General features: G+C 40.7%; 1 protein-coding gene across 4 annotated transcripts in view; it reads left to right on the top strand.

The window, feature by feature from the left end:
- The window catches only part of LOC110976295 (uncharacterized), an 83,336-nt gene that overhangs the window by 62,940 nt on the left and 3,459 nt on the right, over nucleotides 1-16,937 (top strand). For all 4 annotated transcript variants that reach the window (XM_087143565.1, XM_022229432.2, XM_022229433.2 and 1 more), the window contains exons 12-34: nucleotides 164-497; nucleotides 946-1,871; nucleotides 2,466-2,669; nucleotides 2,974-3,114; nucleotides 3,213-3,429; nucleotides 3,838-4,100; nucleotides 4,886-5,089; nucleotides 5,412-5,644; nucleotides 7,954-8,110; nucleotides 8,481-8,708; nucleotides 8,937-9,050; nucleotides 9,361-9,471; nucleotides 9,601-9,708; nucleotides 10,214-10,410; nucleotides 10,595-10,939; nucleotides 11,097-11,423; nucleotides 11,687-11,846; nucleotides 12,021-12,165; nucleotides 12,437-12,663; nucleotides 12,901-13,128; nucleotides 13,399-13,596; nucleotides 13,972-14,247; nucleotides 14,979-16,712. In XM_087143565.1, the coding sequence (XP_086999691.1) occupies nucleotides 164-497; nucleotides 946-1,871; nucleotides 2,466-2,669; nucleotides 2,974-3,114; nucleotides 3,213-3,429; nucleotides 3,838-4,100; nucleotides 4,886-5,089; nucleotides 5,412-5,644; nucleotides 7,954-8,110; nucleotides 8,481-8,708; nucleotides 8,937-9,050; nucleotides 9,361-9,471; nucleotides 9,601-9,708; nucleotides 10,214-10,410; nucleotides 10,595-10,939; nucleotides 11,097-11,423; nucleotides 11,687-11,846; nucleotides 12,021-12,165; nucleotides 12,437-12,663; nucleotides 12,901-13,128; nucleotides 13,399-13,596; nucleotides 13,972-14,247; nucleotides 14,979-16,712 (7,077 nt within the window). The remainder of the gene's footprint in view (nucleotides 1-163; nucleotides 498-945; nucleotides 1,872-2,465; nucleotides 2,670-2,973; nucleotides 3,115-3,212; nucleotides 3,430-3,837; nucleotides 4,101-4,885; nucleotides 5,090-5,411; nucleotides 5,645-7,953; nucleotides 8,111-8,480; nucleotides 8,709-8,936; nucleotides 9,051-9,360; nucleotides 9,472-9,600; nucleotides 9,709-10,213; nucleotides 10,411-10,594; nucleotides 10,940-11,096; nucleotides 11,424-11,686; nucleotides 11,847-12,020; nucleotides 12,166-12,436; nucleotides 12,664-12,900; nucleotides 13,129-13,398; nucleotides 13,597-13,971; nucleotides 14,248-14,978; nucleotides 16,713-16,937) is intronic.

Here is a 16,937-nt window from a genome sequence, read left to right as displayed (position 1 = left end):
TTCATTGTAATTCATTTTTGAAGTTAAAGATGCATGTATATGATTAATTAGCAATGGATCAGAGGAATGAAAGGTATGAACAGGAAATGCAGGAAAGAAACATTTTTCATAAACAGATAGCAAATCTGATCTGGCCATTCCTTGGTATTGTCACCCCATTCAGGTCCCTTGTGTGGAATGAACATTGATGAATGTGTCTCTGCACCTTGCGCTAACGGTGGCACCTGCAACGATGCCGTTAACAGTTACACCTGCTCATGTGCCCCTGGATGGGAAGGTGTTCATTGTTTGCAGGACATTGATGAATGTGCCTTAGGCTTCTGCCAGAACGGTGCTAGCTGCACCCACGGTATCAACCAGTACACCTGTTTTTGTCCTTCGGGATGGACTGGGCAGAATTGTGATCAAGACATTGATGAGTGTTTATCAAACCCATGTATGAATCAAGGATTATGTGTGAATGGGAGGAATAGTTACACATGCCGTTGTGCTGCAGGGTAAGTTGGACAAATTAGATTTGTGATTGGCCTGTTTGTTTTCTTTTTAGGGTTTAAATTACTTATAAAATTTTAAATTACTTAAAATCTTTTACAGTTAAACCCCTATTATGTATTATCAGTATTTCATTTTTCAATCGTGTGTTAGTTTCTTTTCAACAGTGTTAATTTTTATGGCAAATTATTTTTACTCCTTTATTTTAGATAATTGAAGAGCATCACTGTCTTTACCTTCAGTTTAGATTGAAGCTTCAAGTAACTGCTGGTTTGAAATATTCAAACCTGTCAATAGATGCTTCAAAAGTAATTTCAATATAAGGAAAATTTTGTTTTTTCTGACATATTTATCAGGTTTATTTTTATTGGTAATTCAAGTAAGTAACTGGTCACATTGCAGGTGTTAGGAAACTTCTTATCCTTGTAATTCTCCCGACCTTTGACCTTTCAGATTTGAAGGCATTCGTTGTGAAATCAACATAAATGAGTGTGCCTCATCACCATGTTTGAACGGAGGACAGTGTGTAGATGGAAACAATTCCTTCATCTGTGTATGTTCTGCTGCCTGGGAAGGGTCACGATGCATGACACAGGTCAATGAATGTCTGAGTAATCCGTGCATTAACGGAGGTCAGTGTACAGATCTCTTGGGCAGGTTTGCCTGCGCATGTCTGACTGGCTTCACAGGTGTCAGATGTGAAGTGAATATAGATGATTGTCAAAGCCAACCGTGTGTCAATGGGGCTGCTTGTGTGGATGGAGTTAATAGTTATCAGTGTCTTTGTAGGGACGGGTATACCGGTTTGCTGTGTGATGTAGACATTAATGAGTGCGCATCATCACCATGTGTGAACGGCGGAACCTGCTTGAACCTCGTGAATGCCTTCCGCTGTTTATGTGTCACTGGCTACGGGGGGCAACGTTGTGAATTAGAGATTAATGAATGCCAGTCACAACCTTGCTTCAACGGAGGAGTGTGCCAAGACAGATTCAACGGCTTTGACTGCACATGTGCAGTAGGATACGAAGGAGTCCGCTGTCAGAGTGAAGTCAACGATTGTCTCCCCAATAACAACTGTCAAAACAATGCTCTGTGTATCGATGGCCGTAACACTTACACCTGTGCTTGCACTGCGGGATGGACTGGCAATATCTGTGACATCAACATTGATGATTGCCTGTCATTACCATGTCAACACGGTGGACAGTGTATCGACTTGGTCAATGGTTTCCGATGTGAGTGTCCCAGTAACTTCCAAGGTCAGGTTTGTGAGCTTGACGTCAATGAGTGCTTGCTTCAGCCAAGTCTGTGTCATCCCACGCAGACACAGGTGTGTGAGAACACGTATGGAGACTTCAACTGCCGATGTTTCCCTGGTCAGTATGAGGCGTTTCTTGTGTCTATTGATGAATATCATTGACTAATCCCCTAATCTGTCCAGATCCTTTGAAGTCCTCTGAGAGGTTTTGAAGGATTTGGGAGGATTTTGGAGGATTAAGGAAGTTATGGTTCATCTTGTGCATTATATTTGACTGGAAGCTCTTTTTTAATTACTTGAAGCAAACAGGATGGATATGTACCATTAGTTATTGGTCACTGGTGAATTTTGGAGGATTCAGGTGCCCAGAAAAATACTCAGAGATGGGGGTTAATTGGGTTAGTTAATTGTGAATTAACTGGTTTGTTGATTAGGAAATGTACCTGTGGGTCTTGTGAAATGACATCACATATCCATGTTCAGTTGGAGAAGACTTTTTAAGAAAATTCATTAAGGTAGTTACTGTGATCATGCAGTGTTTCATCAGGGTTGTACAGTCTACCAAAAGAGATGGCGAGATCAAGTCTATTGTTGAAGTCATATTGCTATGATGTAGTTTTACCTCATACCTCACGCCTTGTAAGGCTCTTTTTTTATTTCAGGCACGTGTGATGTAAGCGATTACTCCTCATTCTTTCATCTCTCTTTGCAGGTTTTTCAGGCAAAACCTGTGAGCAGAACATTAACGAGTGTCAAAGCCAGCCATGTTTCTTTGGAGGCACCTGTCAGGATTTAGCCAATGGCTACACCTGTCAATGTCCTGAGGGGTTCCTGGGAGTTCACTGTGAAGCTATTATCAGAGAGTGTAATTTCAACCCTTGTGGTGTTAACTCCGTTTGTGTGGAAAATCCTACAGGTGAGATACTACTCCAGAATTAAACTATGATGTTCATGAATGGGATTCAAAGCTTAGCCACCTTAACACAGGATTAGCATTAGCAATACAAACCACATCATATCTATCAGCCTAAGTGGGATTCGAACACTGGTCAAAAAAGGTGAAGATTTAGTGAAGAACTAGTGAAGCTCTTGGTGAGAAATTTCAAGTGTATCCTACGTGGTGAGTTGATGACTTTATTCTGAGTGGTTGTCAGACCCAGGTCATGATGGTGGAAGCCAAATGACCTTCCACTAACCATATCACCATTTCTCTTTTCCAGGTGGTCATAGGTGTTACTGCACCCCTGGTTACCACGGTGATTCATGCCAGTTTGAGGTCTTGGAATGCGGTTCAAATCCATGTCAAAATAATGGGCTGTGTGGAGACTTTGTCAATGGATATGTCTGCACATGCCTACCAGGTATATGCTGAAGATCTTTATATGTCACCCATCTCAATTTGAATCTGAGCGACCAAAATTTATGATTCAATTTACATAACTATTTTAAACTCCTGCAGGGTTTGACGGAATAAATTGCGAGATCGACATTAATGAGTGTGCTAGTTTCCCATGTGGTAACAATGGTTACTGTCAACAACCAGAAGTTGGCAGATACGAATGCACCTGTCAACCTGGCTATAGTGGAACCAATTGTCAGAATGACATTAATGAATGTGAGCTACACACACCATGTCAAGCTTATCAAGTCTGCTTGGATCTAGTCAATGGATTCAGGTAAGACAGTGAGCAGTAGGCACTTTTTAAGTCTTCCATGTAATTGAGTAGCTGTAGAGGTAGTGTTTGTTTGTTTGTTTGTTTATTTTTATTAAAAAGCGCTTTGAGTGTATTTAAGTTTAGTCATGTTGGTAGCTTAACTGTATTACTTAAAAATTCATACAAAGATTCTTTTTACAAGGTTTTGCAGCTGCCGAACCAGAGGGATTACGTCTGAATAGAGGCTAAAAAACATGGAAAAGTGTGAGAAATGTTTACACATTGGGAAAGGGGGAAAAACAGCATTCTTCTATAAACACGTCATTGTCCATACACAGGTTGTGAACGCTATCAATAATGACATTTTAAATAATTTTTTTTTCTATTTTTTAATGTTTTCTAAAATGATTTTTTACGTGAATGTTAAAGGTGCGAGTGCCCAACTGGCATGGAAGGTCCTAACTGCAGTGTACCCATCGACAGTTGCTTGAGTGCACCTTGCATGAATGGTGGTGTGTGCGTTGACGGTGACTTCCAGTATAGCTGCCTCTGTGGCTCAGGGTACCAGGGAATCAACTGTGAGATAGACATTGACGTATGTGATCCTCAACCTTGCTTCCACGGTGGGACATGCAGCAGGGTACCAAGTGCTACGCTGCTATTCACATGCCTCTGTGCTGAGGGATTCACTGGTAAACATATCCAATATTTTATTGTTTTTGGTTCGGTTTGTCATCCGTGAAGCTTATTATCTAATTTCCTGTCCCAAACTTGCATGCTTGTAACATTGACCACAAGACCAAAAATGTATCTTCAACTGTATGTATTGGGAAACAGCGTCTGAGGTTACCCTGTTGGGATATTTCAGAATTCATTTGAAACATCTGTGATCTCTCTTCCTCTTTTCCTTTGCCCTTCTTTTCATTTCGTCATCCTGACCACTGGAAAGTGGAAAGATGTCGGTGTAAGAGGAGGGAGGAAGTATCAGATTTAACCGTGTCAGGAAATCCTGCAAGAAATGATTCTGAGGAAACCCACATGACAAAGCATCGACTGAAACTAAGCCATTGACCTGATAGGCTGCTAGTCTGGGTATTAGTGGGGAAATGCCAAGGAGAAAAACAGGTGTATCTCGACAGCAGCAAAGCCAACATCGTTGTCCTTTCATTTGGGTCACTGTCCTTCATGTGGGTTTAAATCTATAGCACTGATAGAGTTGGTTTAATGTTTCAGAGAGAAATGTTCACCATCCCAATTAGTTTCATGCCACTGCTCTGCTCTAGAAAACTACCATTTTTGAAAAACCTGGCTCTTTGAGGTTTAGAAAATTGGTATTTTTGGTCTTAATCTTGGAAATGATCCATTTAGTCACTTGACTTCCTGCGATGTTAGTCACATGACCAGCAGGTACATGTAACTAGTACAGACAGCCGCGCAGACATCAAACCTGATTTTTGACCCTTGACCTCTCCCTCAGGTGCACAATGCGAGGGTGATATCTATGACTGTCGTTCCAGTCCTTGTCTTAACAATGGCACTTGTGTTGAATTCACTGATGGAACCAATGGATTCACCTGTGTCTGTACCGATGAGTATATTGGAAGTTTCTGTGAAATCTTCAAGGAAGGTTGTTTGTCTGGGCCATGTATGAATCAAGGAACATGTGAAAATACAAACCAAGGTAAGCACCTCAAACCAACTGGACAAGAACAAAATACAAACGTTTCTCTTTCTCTTCAACTCAGTGGTTTGTTTGGTATTGTCAGGCATGCAACTTTTCCTTGAATCAACTAATTTCCTCTTTTTTCGCTTCACATTTATGCCTTTGAAAATTGAAGAACATTGTACAAAGTCTTGTAAAGATTGGAAGTTCCTTGCTTTTTTGTCAAAGTCCAAGTTGCATGCTTGTCTTGTCTCCATCTTAGACTTCAGTCTCCAAGAAGAGCTTCAAGATTGTTGTACTTCATTCCAAACATTGACATTTCAAACATACTTCTCTACAGGTTTTGTTTGCCATTGTCCGGATGGATGGTCAGGTACCCAATGCCAACAAGATATCAATGAGTGTCTGAGTAATCCCTGCTTGAATGGCGCTCTGTGTGTCAACAGTCCACCAGGCTCATTCCAGTGCTTTTGTCTTGAGCCTTATTGGATCGGGAATCTCTGTGAGATTGATGTGTTGGAATGTCAAGCCATGCCACCACCATGTAGGAATGGAGGAGTCTGTATCGAACAGGTTGGTGAAATCATGACTGTGGCTTTGTTTGAAAAGACATGGCTGTGGCTAACAGCAACACATGCTTAAATGAGAAGTCAATTCAGCCTCTTCCAAATGAATGTGTTATATTTGGCCATGGCCAAGTACTTTGGTCACAGCTTAAATGTCTCTTTCCATAGCAGTGATTTGATGTATTCAGCATCATGTGGTAATTCTCTGATGTGTTACATCAGTCTTAGGCCATTGACATGCTCTCAACCTTGTCTGTTATAGAAGCCCGATTGGATCTTTTGGTGACAAGCAAGGAAGAATTGTGAATTCTTAGACAGATAATTTGATTTATTCTTATACAGCAGAGATAAGAAACCTGTATCAGTCGTGTTGAGGTTTGAACCCTGTCACAGCCTTGATTGACAATGCCAGTAACATTATATCACCCAGTCTGTCTGAGCAATTCTTTTATCACACATTGCACAGTGGTTTAAAATCGTACCTGACCCGGACATCAGAGAATACAGTCGAAATACTTCGACATACATTTATAATAACAATTACAAAGGTATTTGGAAGTTATTTAGAGTCTGCCGGGTACTCAAGTTAGACGAAGGAAGGTGTTTCCGAGACGCGATATGGAAAAAGCTCGCCAAAATCGTCCGTCGTGAGTAAACGACAGCGCCCTCTGTTGACAAGGTTTTGTGAAGAAATGTCTCTCGCGCGCCACAATTTGCTTCGTGGATGTTTCACGCATTACAAACGGATAGTCACGTTATTTGATATCAAAAGTGGCAAAATGTGTTTCATCACAAAATAAGGAAAAATCGTGGCAAAACAAGAACAAAACATACTTTTGTGTTCTCTGAGCTGTTCTTACAGAAGTGTAAGTTTATTGCTGTATCTTGTTCTCTGTTTCGCTGAGTGGTCTCTAAATGAAATAATAGGGTCATTCCACGAAGTTGAGACACGCTTTGTGACAGTGTCCCTTGTTACATAAACAACCCTTACAGCCTGTTATTTTTACATTATCACAGAGTTAACTCATATTACTCTGCAAGGATAAAGCACAACCTGCAAGAACCTTGCAAAATTTATATCAATGTCAATTTCGAATCCACATGCTGGAAAAATATGTTTAAGGTTGCGGATGTAACAAGGAACACCGTCACAAAGTGTGTCTCAACTTTGTGGTATGACCCAATAGCAAAAGTAACAAGGTATGTTGATTATTTTAATTTCTTTCAAACCGAGCAGGCCCACGTAAATAAATATCGCTGTGATATTTCCTCCAGCTGATCTTTTCTCCAGGAAACAATATATAAAATGATACCTGTCAGAGTAGGTTATCTAGATGAGGAATGAATTAAAATGTTTGTCTTAGATGTGGACTCCGAAATCTGTCATTTTCTTGGGGCAGGAGCGAACATGATGATCCATGTCACAGTATGTACAGTTGTTGGTGTAACGAAAGGAGCGCACTACTGGGTCGGATTTCGGCCATAAACGATGAAAGACGTCAGTCAAATTATCTTCTTGGGTCGTTTTCCGAGACAATTGCTCTCTTAAAACGAAGCTGGTTCCTGTCTAGCTGTAGCGACGACGTTGAACGCGCGATAGCGATCCCGTGCAATGTGTTGTACGAATGTCGGCACCAGAGGGCGCTGTTTATTTCTTCGTCAACGCGCGTTAATTCGGGCCGAGGACTGCTCACAAAATTATTTTTTTCGGCACAACGATGAATTGCGGCAATTTTCCGCTTGATTATCTTTGTAGCTAAAACATCAATTTACCAATTTATGAATAAAGTAAACATTTTTGCCATGGCCGTTAATGGCCGATTTTAAGTATGTATCATCAAAGACATTGGTGAGTATATTAAGCTAATTTGAAAACTGCGACATAATTTACCATTCCAAGTTGCAGCGAATTTTTGCACTTTCAACTAGATATTTCACATCAAAGGTCACATCATCTGAAAGAGTGTTAAATAGGCTACAAAATAACGTAAAGGTTTATTACTAGATATTAGATTATCTAATAGAAAACAGGGGTTTTAATGTTGCATGAAAGTTCCCACTGTAAAATGTCCAACCCAGAACAAGAAAGTCATCATTACGAAAAATAGTGAATTATACAAGAAATATCATGGATGAAAACGTTTCAAGAGCAAAAATAATTTTATTAGATACCACTGAACAGAAAAAAAGCATAAACTCATGAATTTTTTTTTTTACAAATGTCTGCATCCTAAACCACTGTGCATTGTCAATAAATGATGACTTGTGAGTTGCTTTTGCATTGTGTCATATTAGCCATTTTTTTTTTCTTTTCAGGCTGGTGCTGACCCATTATGCAACTGTTCCATCGGTTTTGAAGGCCCTCGTTGTGAGGCAGAGATTAATGAATGTGACTCTGCACCATGTCAGAATGGTGCACAATGTCAAGATATCGTGGCTGGCTATCTATGCGCTTGTGCATCAGGCTACCAAGGTTGAAAGCAGATTCCAATTTTAGCTTTCTCTGAATCCTACCCCTATCTTGATTTCTCTGCCAGAACACCCCAACCCCTTAAAAGCAAGTTTTCCAAAGCTTTGAGGATTCACATTACTCTGAAATAATCTTCCATTGTAGTTCTGTACGCAACAATTGCCTATCTACGTAGTTCAGTGAAAATGTAGAGCCAATGTATCACATGAATTTATCCTCTCAAAGTATATTTTGTAAATTCCTTGCTCAGTGTGTCTGTTTTCTTAACGAAACATGTAAGTCTTAAATGAGTTTTATTTCAGAAATTAAATACTTAAACATTTAGGAAATATTGGACAGTTAATACAATACAAGTTTAATATTCTTTACCTAGGTAACCATTGTGAGTCTGAAGTCAACGAATGCATCTCGACTCCCTGTCAAAACAATGCAACTTGTAATGACTTTGTCAACGGTTATAACTGCACATGTGCAGAAGGATATAATGGAACGCACTGTGAGTTCAACACGGATGAGTGTAGATCCAATCCGTGTTTGAATAATGCCACGTGTCAGGATTTGGTGGACAGTTATCTGTGCATTTGCCCACCAGGATTTGCAGGTAAATAAGATGTCAACTTGGATGAAATTGGCATTATCAGTGCCTTTATCACTGGGACAAATGTCCAACAAGTTCTTTGTTTTATGAAAAATGTTTTCTAAGAAATAGTTTCATTTGCCCTGGTTTTTATATTTTCACAGTGTCAATCTCATTGTTATTAATATTTTTATGTATGATGGAGTCAGAGTGAATATTCATGGTTGCTAATAAATATTTATAATTCTCCAGGAACACACTGTGAGACTGAAATAGACGAATGTACCTCCAGTCCTTGTTTGAATGGTGGAAATTGCACCAATCTCATCAATGCCTATGAGTGCTTCTGTCCAGCAGGATACACAGGTAATGTTGTCAGTTTCTGTCAAAGACACAATCATATCAGGTAATATTAAGCACTGTGGACTGACATGGCCGATCAGTAATGCAACATTCAAAGATTTAACCCCTTACATATTACAGTCTTTGGTTGACAGAATAATTCATGAATGCTTTTCAGCATGATGCAAACTTTTTCCTCAAGATCTCATACCTCAGCAGGAAAACAAGGTAGACTCATTCCTCACAAACTTTGCTGTTTCTCAGCAAATTACGTTTTGGTTTCGTTTTTGTTTTTTGGGTTTTTTTTGCTCTCATTTTTCCTTCCATTTTTCAGGCATTGCTTGTGAGTTTGACATTAATGAATGTGCTTCCAATCCATGCATTAATGGAGAATGCTTTGACTTCATTGATTTCTACAATTGCTCCTGCAGTGCTGGATATGAAGGTAAGGATCCCAAACAATTGAAAACATCTGAAGGTTTTTGTTTTCCAATTCAGATTTCCTTTTTACCTTTTACCTCTATCCATTAAAGAGAACTTCTTCAAGCAAACCTGATTTTATTTGTCTTTGTAGGTTATAACTGTGACATTGATATCCAGGAGTGCGCATCTAATCCTTGTCAGAATGGAGCTGAGTGTACTGAACCAACCCTTGATACCTACCGGTGTGTTTGCCCCCAAGGTGAGAATTCTAGATTCATGGCTTAGTTTTGTTTGAAATGGAGTTAGGAAAGAGAATACTGCCACATGTATATTGATAAATATTATTCATTGCTACATAACAACAACAATAACAACAAGCACATGTAAAGCGCCCTCTATCTAACAAACTATTCCGAGGCGCTGTATTATCATTATCCCTGTACATTGGGCTCACACATCATCTGAACATTCCTGAAACCATCTCATCTTCCCGGGGAGTATACTAGCCCAGTGCTGCCATTTTGGCGCAAAGGGCTAAATAACTGTGTCTGCCCTGACAGGTACCCATTTACTTCTGGGTGGAGAGAGGCACATAGGGGTAAAGTGACTTGCCCAGGATCACAACATGCCACCAGCTGGATTCGAACTCCTGACCCTATGATCAGAAGCTACAAACTCTAAACACCAGGCCACATGCCTCCCCATCACAATGGTGATGGGAAAACTTAAAATTAAGCATCAGTGCTCTACTGCATTTGTTCCAGGAACCTCTGGCCTTACCTGTGGCACAGTGGAACAAGCCAGTTTTGCAGGTAATGGTGCATTGCAGTTGTCACCCTTGGCCGCTTACACTGCAGGCATAGGGGGTCAAGGTAGGAAGAGACGGGCTATCACTCAGATGCTTGTATCATTGGAGTTTGTGACAACCATTCTAAATGGAATTCTTATCTACAATCAAGGGGTAAGTTTAATTTTTTTTCTTTGCAAGTTAGATTTGAATAATAGCAATGTATTGGCAGCGTGCATGCACAGTTGAGGTTAGTAATTTTCCCCACCTATAAATGAACCTGGTTAGCTACACCACAGTAAATAACGGCTTATAATTGCCTGTGATGCTGAAGGCATAATCTTGTTGCTGTCAACAGATCCAAACCACTGGACGTATTGACCATCTTGCAATTGAGCTATACAAGGGCACCCTCTATGTCTCCATCAATGTTGGCTCGGAGACGCTGTCAGCGATGTTGGGCAGTGGACTCAATGATGGTCGTATGCACAAAGTCTCAGTCAGCATTGTCAACCTGATTGCTGGAATTGCTGTTGATGATGGGCAGTGTGGGTCAGATTGTGTGGCAAGTCTTGAACCCTCTGCTGCAGGTGGGGAGCTTGAATTAAATGGACCGCTTTACATCGGTGGTGTTGGGCCTGATGTCACACCTTACATGGTGTCAAAGTTGAAGACAACAGAAAATTTCATTGGTTGCCTAGAGGTTAGTCTCACCACGAATATTCATAAGTAAATGATGCTCTGTTATAAAGTGTAAACATCTTCTAAAATATTCTTAACATTTGGAACTGAAAGTGTAACAGTTAAATTAGAATTCCTTTTTAAGTTCCTAAATTTGTCCTACTTTGTTTCTCACACAGAATTTGAACATCAACAATGCACTTGTAAGCCTGTCCGCCCCCACAAGCCAAGCTGTTCCGCCCCTCGCCCCTGGCTGTCCCTACTCTAATCACTGCCTTCCCAATCCCTGCATGAATAGTGCTCTCTGTGTTGACCTCTGGTCCAACTACACCTGCGAGTGTCGGGTCGGGTTCAGAGGTCGCCAATGCAACATACAGACCTTGGCAAGCTTCACCCCTCAGAAGTTCCTCCATTTTGCTTCAGGAGTCGTTCCGGATGATCCGATCACCAGCATTCAGTTTGCTTTCAGTGCTGCTAATGCACAACCTGGTCTCATCATGTACATGGTAATGAGGGTTTTTTCATCTCCTATTGCCAGGAATATTAATCGTTTCAAATATAACATGGTGGACAAATTTCCCCGGGAATTGGGTAGACACTGACAATCCAATCTTTGTTTTGGCATTAGCTGGATTCGAACATGGGTCTCAGAAATGGAAGTTAAAGAAACTACCATATTACTGGTAATTGGTCTTTATGGCTCCTTATGAAATGATTTCTAACTTCTTTGACCTTATTCCTCATTTCACATTCTCTCATCTCCTCTCAGCCATCAGGTATATCAGTGGTCTTAATGGACAGGCATGCCATCAAGGTAGAGATATTAGTCCTAGGTGGTGTATCAGCAGCTGAAGCAGGCATGAACCTAGCTGACGGTGATTGGTATCAAGTCCGACTAACCATCAATGGATTTCAACTTACCATTCAAGGTACTTGCTAATGAAAGAATTGATCTAAATGGACAGTAAAATGATAAGATGTTCCTATCTCATTGATTTATTCAATGGTATTCATAGCTAACGTTGACTAGAAGTTTGCATGTGGAAATATTTTTATATTTGTATCTTATTAATCTCAATAACAATGTTCCAATTAATTTTCAGTGACTAACGAGGCAACAGGTCAGGTGTACACAGGTACTCTCCTTGCACCTCCTTCTATTCAACTCAACTTGCCTATTTTGTTTGGTACACTACACCAAAACCCTACATTCCAGCCTCTCAGAGATACACTACAAGTTACACAAAGGTAATGCACCGCATTAGTTAGGTTATTCAAACAACCAGAAGGATTTTTGACTCAAGTTTTGTTTCTTATATAGGGTTTCTTTGTAGTAAGGCCAAATGCCAGTTTGAGGATACATTAAAAGAGGGGCAAGCATGTATGCAAATGAACAAAGCAAAACCCAGAGTTTTAGCGTTTTTTAAAGTTTGACAGCTGTAGACACATACTTCGCTGCAGTGGTTGATTTCTTTATGGATATTCAGCAATTTTAATTTTGTGTCTCTGTTGTCTACAGTTTTACAGGTTGCATTCGAGATGTCTACATCAACGATGTCAACATTGAACTCCAGAGGTCTTCAGCCTATGAGTTGACTCTTGACCCACAGGTCGCTGATCCAGGTTGCCCTCGTGAAGAGACGTGTTTTCCTCAGCCTTGTTACAATGATGGAGTGTGTATACCAGGATGGAATGGGTTCGAATGTCAATGCACTGCCGACTACTTTGGGACAACTTGTGAAGAAGGTAAGGAATATTTGAGATTCTAATGCCAAATTGCTTCTCATTATTCACAGAATTAATTGTTTCCCTGAATGAATACCATCATAAAGTGTTCTGATATCACTTGCATTACATATTCCCAAATGATTTCAAGTTTTCTTGAAAGAAATTTCCAATAAAATGATTGCACACTTTCAAAGCATTCGGACTTATCATCAAGTATTTGACAAGAGTTTTGAACCATTTTAATCTTCAATGTAGTGAGTGCCTCAACGTTTAATGGCATGGATAGCAGTCTTCGTCTGATTGTCGATACTCAGCTCGTCAGCTTCGGGGATCAGTTTGGTATCAGTTTCCGTACTCGTGATATGAACAGTGTGATTATGCTGGTTAGACTGTTTAGTAAGACCAACACCAGAGTGGATCATATGTTACTCGGTCTAGATCAGACATCAGGAGCTCTGCAATTGGAAACAAAGTTTGGAATCGGTGAGTAGTGAGAAAACTCCATATAGCACACAAGAAATGAGAATGTCAAGGGTTGCTTTACTCTGCTTTAGGGTCCTTGATTTGTCCGTGTAGCGCCCTCAACAACTTTGATACCAATCCTATCGTGAGAGAAGATCTCGCTAACCTATATCCATGAGAAATGCTCCATGTTGAGTGTACATGCCAGCTGGAAACCCAACATAAAGTTGTTCTGTTCACATTTCAAATCAACTGATTTAATATGAAAAGTCTGTCTCTTCTGTGATTCAGCTGAAAGTGTGCTGGCAATCACTACCAATGCATCTGATGCCGAGTGGCAACAGTTGTCATGGACACGCCACCGTGGTAACATCATGGTCAACTACAGAGGGCAGCAGTTTGTGTTAACAGGTGACTTTCCTATGCACAGTGTGGACAGAAGTGCCACAGTGGAGATATGGGTAGGCGGCCCAGTGGACACAGGCAGTGGTAAGAAACGTAGTGGAACTTCAATATTGGAAAAAATGTACTGATGTCATTTATAAAACAGCAAAAGCCGTTACAGCTGTGTTCCATATCTCTACTTTAGAATAAGCCAATCCACAAAGTCTGCAAATATTTCCCTGTCATTTTATGCTTAACATTATCATACATAATAACAACTTTCTATGACCAAACTCTTTTATTTCTGCCTATTTCTAACTAGGTTTTGCAGCAGTCCAAACCATTCCAGACTTTGTCCACAGTCTCCACTAAAATATTCAGCGCATCCACTACATTTCCACTAGTATTCCACTCTCAACATTATCAAACACACTACCTTGGAATCACAAAAACTGAATTTTTTTCTTTTTTTCTTTCCAGGCTCTGCAGCAGCTCAAACCCTTCAAGGCTGTGTCCGCAATCTCTACTTCAACAATCAACGCATCCACTACCTATCCACCAACTCTCCACAACCTGGCATTGCTATCAGCAGCCCTAGGGGACAGATCACCTATGGTTGCACAAGTGTGGATGTCTGCAATCCTAACCCCTGTCCTGTCAACTCATTCTGTGTGGATATTTGGAATGCCTTTGATTGCATTTGCCTTGAGGGTTGGGAGGGAGTGCAGTGTAATCAGAGTATAGACGATTGTATAGGTGAGATTACATTTGAATGAAGACAATAGTTGAGTAACTTTATTCTTTGTCCTATTTTGATACTGTGGAACGCCGCTATAACCAACATGACAGGGTCCACGCTAAATGTTCGGTACAGCGGTCATTCGGTATAGCGAAATTAACTGCCGAATGTTTTGTTGCCATGTTGAATAGCACCCTCTCTTGTCTAACTGAAGTGCACCCTCTTGTGATACTATGACTCGCTGTTTTCGTGATGTTTTGCCGTTGCATTCTAGTTTGAGGTTTCTAGAAATGTATCTGTTAATTATTTTTGTTTTTGCATGAAATCTTGAGTTACAAAATTGATATTTAATTTATCCTAAAAGTCGTGAAGCTACCGCTCAAGATCGATCTCTGATATATGCTGTGGCCTATCTCGGTTGATTTGCAATTGCATAATGTTCGGTAGGTTTTGTGCACAAAATATTGGGAGCCAAGGTCGATGTTTGGTACAGCCGAGTGTTCGGTATAGCGGTGTTTGGTATAGCGCCATTCCACTGTAGATGTCGACCTTTAAATTTCCATGAAAGGTTTAAGTTTTCTGTCGACCTTGTTGTTTTTATATTGTTTTCAATCTCATATTTCCATTGTTTTTGCTTTTAGAGAATAACCACTGTGATTTAGATTTCATGCTATAGTTAGGAATTGTGCCATTGTTGAAGATTTTTCTTTTTTAATAACAATTTTTCCCTCTGTCATATTGTTTTCAGGCAACCGTTGTATGAATAATGCCACCTGTCAAGATGGTCACATGACCTACACATGTCTCTGCCCGGCTGGACTGACTGGTGACCTCTGTGACATTGAAATCAATGTCTGTGACACCCAGCCTTGCAATGTACAGAATGCCCTCTCTTGTCAACCTGTGTTCCCATTAGATTACACCTGTACATGTGTGCCAGGATTTGAAGGCAAGAATTGTACTCAGGATAACAGATTATGCACCCAGAATCCCTGTCAAAATGGAGCTACCTGTACGCAGACTGCTGACAATCTCGTTTACACGTGTGCATGCCCAGATTTCTACGAAGGAACGAATTGTGAAATTTACAATCCGTGCTTCAGACATGATTGTTTGAATGGAGCCGCATGCGTACGGAATGGGACAAATTATACTTGTAATTGTTTGAGCGGGTTTTATGGTAACTTGTGTCAGTTTGTTGATGGCTGTCTTCAAAATCCCTGTCAACATGGTGGGATGTGCGCCCGGAGTATGAGTGACTACACATGCACGTGTACTCAACATTACGAAGGTGTGAATTGTGAAACACCAATTGATCAATGTGAAGTGAATCAATGTTTAAATGGTGCGACATGCTTCCATGACACATCTATGCCCGAGGTTAACTTCACTTGCACCTGTGCTGCTGGTTTCATAGGTTCATTGTGTGAGACTAATGCAAACGAGTGTGATTCTAATCCCTGTATGAATGGTGGACAGTGTAACCAATATTTAGTGGGAGACGTCAACTTCCCTGGGTATGAGTGCACTTGTGTTGCAGGCTACACTGGCACACTATGTGAGACAAATATTAATGAATGTGAGAGTAGTCCGTGTTTGAATCAAGGTCGGTGCATTGACCAAATCAACGCCTACACGTGTGTTTGCGTTCAACCTTACAATGGTACCAATTGCGAGCTAGACACGAGAACTTGCCAACAGTCATTATGCCAAAATAGGGCACAGTGTGTCGACATTGGCCCTGGCCTCGGGATACAGTGTCTCTGTACCTTGGGTTTTGGAGGCGAGTATTGCTCCGATGAAATCAATGCTTGTCATAGCAACCCATGCCTGCAGGGTGGGTCATGTGACTACATTGGACCATGTGACTGCCCAGTTCTCCCCCAGGAAGCTATTAATTGTGGACAAGACGAGGCCTGCCAACGACAAGCTTGTCAACGAGATTCATCCTGCACCTTGCGTTCAATAGCATTTGAATGTAACTGTACCAACACTGGATATGAAGGATTACTATGCGATCAAGACATTGATGAATGTGTTACTAATCCCAACGCTTGTTACAACAATGGTAAATGCATCAATGTGCCCAGTTCTCACCAGTGTAACTGCACGGGTACCGGCTTCACTGGACAGTTCTGCACAGAGGATATCGATGAATGTTTAATCAATAACCCTTGCATGAATGGTGCTCGCTGTATCAACAACCGGCCATTCTTTGAATGTCGCTGTAACGATGGATTTAATGGCACACTCTGTGAGACAGATATTAATGAATGCGCAAGTAATCCATGCCAAAACGACGGCACTTGCACGGACAAGGTCAACGGCTTCACTTGTAATTGCACCAATACGGGGTACCAGGGAGCCATTTGCAGTGAGAATATTGATGAATGTGTAACTGGTTCTCATCGTTGTCTGAATGGTGGAACATGCCAGGACTCAATTGGCAGTTACACCTGTATATGCAGCAAGGAATATTTGGGTAAGATGCGGCTCCTTTCAACAGTTACATGCACACACAAAGTCTCAAACAAATGGGCTGTGTAAAGACAGAATAAATTTAAGAGTTAAGATGTGAAACACAAGCAGACATCTACATTAAGGTTCCAAGTCCTTAAGAATGACATTTTTATTCTTACTTTGTGTTTGTTTAATCCATTCCTTGCTGGGACTTGTGTATGTATGGTAATCTTTTACATGACTGTGT

Source organism: Acanthaster planci, linkage group LG11 (assembly GCF_054643075.1).
Source record: "Acanthaster planci isolate LZ-2023a linkage group LG11, COTS_SCS, whole genome shotgun sequence".
Classification (NCBI taxonomy): Eukaryota; Metazoa; Echinodermata; class Asteroidea; order Valvatida; family Acanthasteridae; genus Acanthaster; species Acanthaster planci.
Note: the sequence above shows the minus strand (reverse complement) of the source record. Positions and strands in the feature narration are given on the sequence as shown.